The sequence below is a fragment of the Egretta garzetta genome, unplaced genomic scaffold (assembly GCF_000687185.1).
Source record: "Egretta garzetta isolate BGI_Z169 unplaced genomic scaffold, ASM68718v1 scaffold6, whole genome shotgun sequence".
Classification (NCBI taxonomy): Eukaryota; Metazoa; Chordata; class Aves; order Pelecaniformes; family Ardeidae; genus Egretta; species Egretta garzetta.
The window spans coordinates 3137072-3147893 of NW_009260080.1; the positions used below are offsets into that span (position 1 = coordinate 3137072).

At 37.1% G+C, this 10822-nt stretch overlaps 1 protein-coding gene across 2 annotated transcripts in view; it reads right to left on the reverse strand.

Annotated features, from left to right (window-relative positions):
• The window catches only part of WDR37 (WD repeat domain 37), a 41667-nt gene that overhangs the window by 30343 nt on the left and 502 nt on the right, over nt 1-10822 (reverse strand). The window contains exons 1-5 of one of the 2 annotated variants that reach the window (XM_035896811.1): nt 7651-7911; nt 7200-7377; nt 3190-3286; nt 510-605; nt 274-338 (exon numbers count right to left, since the gene is read on the reverse strand). In XM_035896811.1, coding sequence (XP_035752704.1) covers nt 274-338; nt 510-605; nt 3190-3286; nt 7200-7337 — 396 coding nt within the window. In that variant the 5' untranslated portion in view covers nt 7338-7377; nt 7651-7911. Of the gene's footprint in view, nt 1-273; nt 339-509; nt 606-3189; nt 3287-7199; nt 7378-7650; nt 7912-10822 lie in introns of those variants that run through there. The other variant, XM_009641348.2, reaches the window with a different exon arrangement.

Here is a 10822-nt window from a genome sequence, read left to right on the forward strand (position 1 = left end):
GAGCAATCCCACATACACACATGTGCACTCACTCTCTCCCCTCCAATATTCATTCTTTAAAAATATGAGCAATTATTGTAAAAATGTCATACACTGTGGTTGAAGTAATGGGTACCTGATGAATCCAAGATGAAGATACTGTTCCTCATGAGGCAGGTTTACTTAAAGAAAAGTATCTTCAAGCACTACTCAGCTTAAAGAAACTACAATTTACAACTTAAGGATAGCCATGTTAGTACACATTGATGAACAGAGGTTTAATTTGTCTCATACCTTGCTAGTAGATGCCTTGTAAGTTGTCTTTAGTTTCTGAGAAAGCTGACTGGTACTATGACTGGCTGTTGAGACAAATAAATTCAAAGGAAGATATTTCATAATACAACATTAGCTTATTTGTGTAAGTAACTGGTATTAATTCCCTTCAGTAAGATTCTAAGTTTTGGACAGCAAAATACACAAAAAATTAATTTAAAAAAATACTAGTTTAGGATTGTTTATGGTTCTCTTACCTTTTGTTTTCAGTTGTCCTTTGCTCAGTTCAGCTCCATCAATTGTCTGTCCTTCAGCTGCTAAACGCTCATTCAGTGTATCAATCTCTCTACGTACTAACAATAACAAAAATTCACATTAATACAAAAAATTGAGTATCATTAACACCATCGTTAACATACTGTTTAAGAATCATTATGGTTAGTAAGTAGTCTATTTTATGATAATGACAAGAAAAGAGATCAACTGTGATTTTATAAAAGCAGGTCTCACCAAGACATAAACCAAGACTCATGCTGAATTTTCCAGAGATCAACCTTGACCCAGATTCCAAGGAAAGTATTAGTGGCTTCTAATTACTGTTACTTTTACTAATAAATGTGGCTAAGGATTAACAAAACAGCTTCTGCGAAATCCATGGCACACCTGTATTGTGTAAATCCAACAGAAGACAGAAAACTGGCAGCATCATAAATGTTTTAGCCAAAGAATTAGTATGTCACTTCTTGACAATGATTTTATTAATCACAAAATAGTATTTTCTACTGAATGCCTGTCTACTGTTAAGAGTTTCAGTAGGAAAGGTAGTGCAGCAAATGTAGATTTTTATACTTTGGAATACATTAAAAAATGTAGAATGACATATATTTTACGTTCAAGTGTTTTAGAAACACTAAATACTATCAAAATGTTTTCATCACACATCAGACAAAGCACGTATTTGTAACAAGAATATACTTTTCTGTCGATTATTTATAACTCTCACCACTGCCATTTCAACACAAGACAGAACGATGGCATAACTAAAACAAATCAGATACTTGTAAATGATTTTCAGTGTCTAGGCTGGTTTAAAGCTGCTCAACTTCATTTTATAAAGAACGTTTTCAGTGGCTTATAGTTTTTTCTCAAAATCTGGGCTGATACTCTTTAAGTGTTCTCCTTAGGTGAAATCTTATTGAGAGGCTTTAACGAAGCAGTTTTTCACTGTTCTTGAGAATAAGTCTAGGTCTGTCTTTCCACAGATTCTTAGGACTTCTTTAGAAAAAGTCATTCACTCCCGGAGTTTGAAATGTGGGAGAATGTGACCCATCAGGAATATGATTCTTGCCATTTCTGAGAAATTCACTGAAGTATCAGTTCTAAGCACTAGAAAAGTCAGTTTACACTTCCATACCACATCCAAGTGCTTGAAATGAGCAAAGCAAGATTCTCTTGCCTGTGTTCCCAGTCATATAAACCTAAACTTTTATAAAAACACAAACAATAGGAAAGAGAAGTAAACAAGGATACAGACTTGTAGTAACAGATGACTGAAACAAACAAGCCAGACTGACACAAGAATTGCCTGAAAGGATTAAGACTGAACCTCAAAGGGATAAGAAAAGGAAGAAACTAGAAAGACACTGTAAATAAGGAAAGGGAGTGTACGAAAAGCCAGGGAGGAAAACCCTGAAATTCTCTACATACAGTAATCGCAACACTAATGTAGGAATTAGATAAAAACAAAAAATAACAGACTGAGCATCAGAAGAGAAAAACCTAGAAACTGTCAGGGGGAGGGAAAAAGATCACAAAGGCCAGGAGTGAACTAGAACTGTGAGGTGAAGAAGGAAGATGCAGAAGAAACAGAAATGGTATGGACGGAAAATAACCATACTCCGGAGGGTACAGACAAATTCACCACTTGTTTTCTGACAAACTTTTCTGAAGGTTGGGGCAGGGGAGGAATCACTACTTTTCTTGCTACCAGCCAACTTCTCAGCAGGAGGCTGAAAACGCAGTTGTGCAAATTGTCACTAAAAAACGTGTAGTGTTGATGATAGCCTTTAACCAACACAATCTCATGTTTTAGGAGAATAAAAAGCCAGCATATTTTCAAAAAGCGTGCAAGAATTTGGTTGTTTTTGGTTTTTTTTTTTAACATGAGTGTTTGGTTTAACTGTGGAAACAGATTAGGTGTGAAAAAAATTTTGACTTGGAGCCAAACCAGACAGATTCCACAATTCAGAAGTCAAGCCACACAACACAGCTTCCAAAATCTATCAAGGAAAATTGAGCAGAGGCTTTACTGTATGACTGCCTGTGTTACTTAGGATCCTCTTACATCACCTTGGATCACTTAAATTACCATACAACTGCACTGTCATTAAACAAATAACTTTTTTTGCAAATACACCTGGAATTTTTATCTAAGTGCTCAACTTCAAAATTCATGAACAGTTGCAGGTGTTGGTTATGCAATGTACTAAGTAGAACGACCCAAACCCGCTGCATTTTACACCTTTTCAAGAAAGACACTTTTCCAATTTTATTTGCTAATATTATATCATTAAAATTAAGCCTGTAAGTATACAACAAAGCCACAAACTTCAATGGCTGAATGGAGTTACTGCCAAATTAACATGGTATACACCAGAGCCTACAATGACCAGGAGACAGCCAGTTCACCTTCTTTGCCTAAGAGCAAGGAGGATGACGCACATCAGTTCCCACTACTTCTGTCAAAGAGCTAAGAAAGTGATTTTTCTGAAAAGGTACAAGCCCCCTCTTTGGCTACAAGGTCAAAACAATTCTTAAACTCCTCACAGAAAAGCTATGGTAATTACACTGCAGTATCCAAGGTAAGCATCTCAATTCACGTTACTATAACCTAAATCCAAACAAGTTATAAGTTGCTAGAACACCATAGATACTCACATTCCAAATTTTCAATATACAGGTTTTCAAACTCCCGCTCTATTTGTCCAAAAAGTTCAAGGAGCGTATTCCGTACGGAAGATGGTAGTTTAGAATCCTAGAAGGCAAAATATTGTCGTTTATATTTTTCTTTACATATATTTTATGTAGTTGCCTTTCAATCTTAAATTGATTTTAACAGTTCTATCTCCCAGCAAGGAAGGAAATTAAAACTACTACTAGTGTAGAATACAAAACAAAAAGCTATGCGCATTATAAAATTATTCACTTTACATACTCCTCCTCTTTCAAGGAAGAGAATTCAAATCACCCGAGGGTTGGGGTTTTTTTGTTTTTACTAGAGATAAATTATAAAACCAAGATACATGTACACTCATTAAAGAAAAAAGGTGGAAAAAAAATGATAATATAATGTCAAGGTGCTTCCAGTTCAAGAAGAAAGAATACCTTTGCTTAACAAAGAAATTCAGAAGTTGACTATGCATTAGTTTAGGAATTTGTCACCACAAAGCACCTTATTACCAAAGCTTGAGACAAACTAACCTTTTAAACATATTTTTAACATCTACCTACTTTTGCCATTAACCCACAACTAAACACGAAGTAAATGGTAATTTCTAATCCTTCCCTCCCCCAGTATTATTCAAGCATTTCCTCTTCACAGAAAGTATTTTGAAGCAAATACACAGAGGAGGGCTGGGGTTTTTTTCTTCAGCATAATCAAAATAGCAATTCTGAGACACAAAAACATGTAATAAAACCACTAACACAGGATTTATATGATCTGAGCTCAATACACAGGTTGACCACAAGTTTCTGTTGGGAAGCTACTTAAATTTTATTCATCTGCCTATAAAACAGACATCAGCACCATATTTTCCCTGAACAAATGCAAACCATATCCAAAACAAGTTAGTATTCATTTATGTTGGGAGTCAAGGTTCTCACTATATCAATGATTCTCTTATCAAACACTGTTGAGTGGTGAGTAAAGCAGAAGACAACCGATGGATAACCTTATATGAATAAACGGCTTGAAATTTCAAGCACAGCATGCTACTAAAAAATGGCAAATTAGAAAGGAAAAAATACAGTCATTAGTCTAATAACTACAACCAATTAATCCCCTACAAGTATGGATTAAAGGATAAACCGTCCTTCCTCACTACATAAATAAATCCTACTAAAACTGTTCTATTCTTCAGTTGCTGGTGGACTACAACATTTAAGTGGTGTTACTGCACTTATTATTGATCTAGGTAGCCAGCTATAAACTTTTAAAACAAGAAGATTCCACTTAACTGAGCCTTACCCTAACAACGAAAAAGCTCAACTACTCCTTTGTAGTATATCTAACCTGTCATCACAGAATTCAGTAAGACAACATCTTATTACTGGACAAACCCGTAAATAATGCAGCTGTATTCAAAAACTGAGAAATAGCTGTGCAAGGAAACAAGTCACCAAATTTCAAAGTGAAATTAATAGGGTATCGTGCATACCATATTATTAATATATCAATGTTCATCTATCAAATATACAGGGAACGTGCCTATCAGCAACATCTGTTTTCTTTAAACAAAGCAAAAGTATGTAATTTCAAAGTCTTGAAATCATCAGCTATGAGTAAAAAAAAGACAACTGAGTCAGCTTCTGCCACAGCACAAAACCACTATTTCAGGTCTAGAAGTACAGAAGAAGCATTACTAGAATGGAATTACAAACGTTAGCACAGGACACCACCCAAATTCAAGTGAACTTCATTATTCAATGCAAGTTTAAGGATGATTACAGATTGTTTTGTTCTTAAGTGTTCCAGCAAACCCAAACCAAAAGAAATTGGTTCCATTCCTTTAAACTGACTGAATTGGGAAGAAGCATGTGCATACTAGCCATCAGAGGGCAGCATGCGCCTTCTACCAAGTCAGCACCTAAACAACCAGAATTTAATCTCACTCACATTTTGGTTAATACAGTCAAGCTGATTGTCTTTAGAAACAATTAGAAAAGCCTATCATGATCCTGATTTTATAAGTCATTTCTTGAACATCAATTTTAAAGAGAAGAGCAAGAAAAACCACTAATACCCATGACAAAGAGCACATCTGCTTTATGCATAATTCAGTTTTACACCAGTTTCACAGCTACTTTAAGCTGTGGCACTGTGCTGAAACAGGCACTGTGTTGAAAGAAGTGGTACTATGCTCCTTATGTCCCCCTAGGATACTCCTTTCGGCATCTTCATCTGCCTCTCCCTTGACACAGTACTTTTGTTCACGCATTCACAGCCAACCAGAACGTGAAACAGATCCTGATTAAAACCATCTTGAAACAAAAATTGATTAAACAAGAAAACTATACAAATGAAATGCTATTAAGAGAAACACTGAAGTTAGAAATATTATTTCTGATTCAAGCACCAAACAGCAAGGTTATGGAAGAAACTAAGCTATCCTACAACTTCTGAAACAGAAAAGGAGATGTAGGAAAGGTTTTCAATCTGCTTCTCAGAGCCTGAAAGCATAATCAAATCTAAACCTGTCCTAAAGTAACTAGCACAGTAAAATGCATCCACTTCCTTTACTCTCTTTAAAGATGGCATTATTTAAATTAGCTTATAAAAATGTCATGTAATAGTGTTATCTGTTTATCTGCAAAAGTAGTTGTCCAGATCTCATGCGGTTTACAACTCCACTGTGAAAGGGCATTGATACTCTCTACTCGTTAGAATCTGCCACTGGCTGTTCAAGGTTAAAGGTCAACCAAATTAGCTAAGATGATACATAAAACATATAAAACCTTTGAATACTACACTTACAGAGTTTGATAAGAAATACTAAAACAGCTTAAAACTTCAGTTTACTACACAGAAGTGACAGCATGCCTTGCCCTCTCAGCTGCCCTTCGCTCCTTTCCTGCAGTAAGGCTGTAATAGCCCAAACGCATCGACAGTTTGCTACCCAAGTACCTACATTCTCCAACTTCTAGATGACTAGAAGCAACAACTTGGCCTCTGTTAATTCCCAGAAAGCTAATGGTGTAATTTACTAAATAATAGATTTGATTTTAAAAAATTTTTAAAAATATGTCACAACACTGAAAAAACACAAGGTTTTCCCTTCAGAGTGTCTGCAGAGTCCAGAAAGTGAGGTTTCTCACCGCCAAACACTGTTACTGTTTCAAACCACTTCTCTGACAAGAATCAAGTTTTGCGTCATCTTTGCCAGGCCCACGCTAACATTGCATAGTCAAATTTGACAATAAATAGTTTTCAAACTGATATTTGCTTCTCTTTGGCAGCACTACTTCAAGTACTTCCTATAGAAGCCTTACCTACAGTTTATCTCAATATTTGTAGGTGAAATGCACCAAAGCAGCTTCAGATTGTGTCCACTACACAGACTGGCGTGATTAAGAAAATTACAGAAGTTTGTGGCGGTTGTTCTCTCCCTTAGTTTAATACACCGAAGATCACAGCTTTATTTGAGCCAAATTTAAAAAAATAAATAAATATCTTAAGTTCGCTCATGCCTCTGTCAAGTGGGCAATATTTATTTACTTTATGGAAAGGAATGCAGAACAGCGTTCCCACTAATACCTTCCCTACCAGAGTCACAATAACAAGTATTTTGGTTTATTTGTATTCCTGGGTTTCTACTATTCCAAATTTAAACTTATGAAATCAAGAATCAATCTTCACCTTTAAGGGGGACAGAGTTGCAGCAAAATCAATAGGCTGTTTCTTTGTATTTCTTCATGGTTTTATCATTCATGTAAGAATACACAAAAGCTGATAAAAAGATCCACAGGTCTGAATACAACCTGAAACACCGTCAACCTCCACGTCAATAGTCTCCAAAGACAGTCAGCACTTGCAAGCAAGAAAGTCTGCTGTTCCTGCAGCTTTACTGGACGTATTTCATCACTTAAGTTTATTTATTTTCTTCGCACAGAAAAAACACTCATAAAAAAGTTACGGTGCTGCTTTGGTAACCTCCGTATGATCTTACCTGCCCTTCCAACATGTCTCTCTGCAGTCCTGCCCGTTCTTGCTCGGAACTGTTGGTTCTTCGGATTGAAAGACTGTGTGATTTACGTTTCTGCTTTGCTTGGCGAGCAGATGCACAACTTCCACTTTCTATTGGCATTACTTCAAAAAAACAGCTTCACAGAGGCTCCTATGATAAACTAAGGACAAGCATTGCACGTTACAAATTGCTTTGCCAAACTAAAGAGAGTTTAATTTTATTTTCTCAAAATAGAAATGTTTAGTTCTACTAAATTTCGGAGTTCTTTGGGGTGTCATTAAAAGGAATTTTTACTTGCATTACTTACAGCTATTCTTCAAACAGCATTAAGTTCAAAACCAGATACGCATATACGTAAATAAAGTGGAATCACTTCCACATCACTTATTCATCAGCTAACAAACCCCCACAAAAGCAAAATTAATTCCACTACCTTGCTTGTTTTGGAGAGCACTAGCAGAGACAGCCCCAAAATGCTTCCAGGACACAACAATTATGCTTACTGTATTTCACTGAAATGCATGCAAAATTAAAACCCAGCTGGAAAATGAAAGCAAACAGACATGATAATTTAGGGACACTGTCAGGTTAAAAAATGTATTGTGCAACATTAAGTGTTAGTATACAAAATTCAATAGAGGTGCTTGTTTACATGTAAGCAGAAATTCAGTTTAATGACAGAAAACTACTTTCCACCATTTTTGACAGCTCATGGTTTCACTTTCTTGGATAGTAAAAGTGGACGTGAACTTACGAGAAGAGTGAAAGTGCACCTGACTTACCAGGTTGTTGCTGTTAATTTCTGTCAGCTTCTTAAAGCCAAATATGCATTTTAATATCCTTAAAAACACCTGACAGTATCACCAATTAATATTACCATGCATGATCTACTGCTTTCCCCTGTTTAAGAAAAATCAAATTATGTTTGATTTCTTGCATAAACATGGAGAATATGTTCTTTACTGTCAAAATCTTATTTTGTACAAACATTTAATTACTGGTTTTTTTTTTTTTAAATTAAACCTGATATTCAACAGAAAATAGTTTTAGTTTCATGGGGTACCACTTGTTAAACATTTCAAATGTTTTAAGATTGATTACTCAAAATTTTTCAAATGTGAACATTGAGAACAAAAAGTTCATTCTCCAGCATAAATGACTTCTGAAACAACAATTACAACTTAAAATAGCTGAAATAGAGAAATAGGAGAGCAGAGCTGGCAAAGCTAACAAGGCAACCGAGCTTCCTTTTAAGTAAGTTGATCAGAGAAAATTTAAACCAAACCCAGGGCCACTTCCAATTTAAGATCCGCCAACACACTACATCTCAAGCTAGGAATGAGCACCATCACTATTAACAAGACTTGGCATTAACCAGTTTGGTGGTTCTGACGTGGTATTTTCAGCTTTTTAACATATCATAAAGCCAAGGAAAAGCACAGCTTACTAAAAGCACAGTATGCGCCATGAATAAAAACAGCTTTAAATTTGCTTTCATTTTTATATCACAAAATATAAGGATATTTAAATTTATATAAAAATGAGACTAGATTTAGTTAAGGTTTTGATGCCCACTCATACTCAAATTTTCTCATTAAAACACTTGGTAATTAGTTTTTGGAACACCCAAGTTCCAGTAACCCTCAAATTTTCTCATTAAAACACTTGGTATTTTAATTAGTTTTTGGAACACCCAAGTTCCAGTAACCTGACACCAATTCCATAGTGAATCTAAAATAAAATTCAGGTTGCACCAGTATCCTGTACTGCACTGAAATGATTTTGTTCATTTCCTCTGGACTCTGCGCAGCCCTCCCCTGCACCTAATCCCATCAGAGCTTTTTATGTGTGATTAATCAGTAGTAACTAATTAGCCATGTTCACAAATTAAAGAAGAAAAGAGAAAGAACTGCCACTGAGTAGTTTCTTATTCGACTAGATTTCTTTTTTCACTGTGGCTAGATTCCTCTGCCATACAAAGACAAGACTGACATTAAAAAAAGCCCATCCCATAAACAGGTTATTGCCAATTTTCTGGGCTTCACTAAGTATCTTCCTGTTCCTGGACATATGGTCAGCAGTTAGGAACAGGTTTTCAGTGCTCATCACATTTCTGTTTCTTTTCAAAATGTGATCAGATCCCAAACACATGTATATTCTCCTCTATTCCACCCTCCTTCCTGTCTCCCTCGGGAACAACTCTTGCAATGGCTTTCAGTTTACTGGTTTCTGCAGTGTTCGGATTACTTTTAAGGCCCAAAGCACCAAACCCTATGTATACACACAGATGTGTTGAACAGTTTTAGATCTATACATACACATAGTTACATATAATCACATAAATGGGTTAACACCCTTTCAGTTAAAATCTGTGGGGAAAAAAAAAATCTTCTAATTTCTGTCAGATACAGCTCCTGAGCTGTAGTTGTACACAGAGATGTTAATACGGTTTATGCCTTTCTAGGCATTGTTTTAACTATGTTAACTTCCATTTGCCCTCTGCTGCCAAGCTACTCCATTTTAGAGGACTTCACCAAGAAATACCCTTTTCTGGATTACTTCACAGAATCATGAAATAGTTTGGGTTGGAAGGGACCCTTAAAGGTCACCCAGTCCAACCCCCCTGCAGTGAGAGCAGGGACATCTTCAACCAGGTCAGGCTGCTCACAGCCCTGTCCAGCCTGACCCTGAATGATTCCAGGGAAGGGGTCTCCACCATCTCTCTGAGCAACCTGTGCCAGTGAGTCACCACTGTTATCACAAAAATTTCTTCCTTACATGCAATCTAAATCCACCCTCTTCCAGTTTAAAACCATTGCCCTTTGTCCTGTCACTGCAGGCCCTGGTAGAATGTCTCTCTCAGCCTTTCTCATAAGACCCCGTTAAGCATTGGAAGGCCACAATAAGATCTCCCAACAGACTCCTCTTTTCCAGGTTAAACAACCCCAACTCTCTCAGGCTTTCTCCACAGGAAAGGTGTTCCAGCCCTCTGATTATTTTAATGGCCCTCCTCTGGACCTACTCCAACAGGTCCATGTTGGCTATGACTGGATACGATCAGCTTTCTGGGCTGCAAGCACACACTGCCGCCTCATGTCTGATTTTTCACCCCTCAGTATCCCCCAGTCCTTCTCCACAGGGCTGCTCTCAATTCATTCATCCTCTGGCCCGTATGGATATTGGGGGTTGCCCCAACGCAAGGGGCAGGACTTTGCACTTGGCCTTGCTGGAGGTTCACACGGGCCCACTCCTCAAGCCTGTCAAGGTCCCTCTGGATGGCATCCCTTCCCTCAAGCGAATCAGCTGCACCACCACTCAGTACCAGTACGTACAGATTTGGCAGCTATACATTCTAGCATGTAGAATTTAAAGGGACACAGTCAAATGCATGAGATTACATTTTTACATAGTGAAATTCTCACATTAACAACACAGAAGTTTCTACCTTCACAGCTCATAAGCAAACAGAAAAGCTTAGGTAAGAAACACCTCCATTCTCGTATCTTATTTGGTAGCAGAGCTTCACCTGCGACCAGTGTCGCTGACAGTGACTGCACTCTCCCCATGCACCAGCATGACCACATCGCTCATGCACCGTTGGGGAG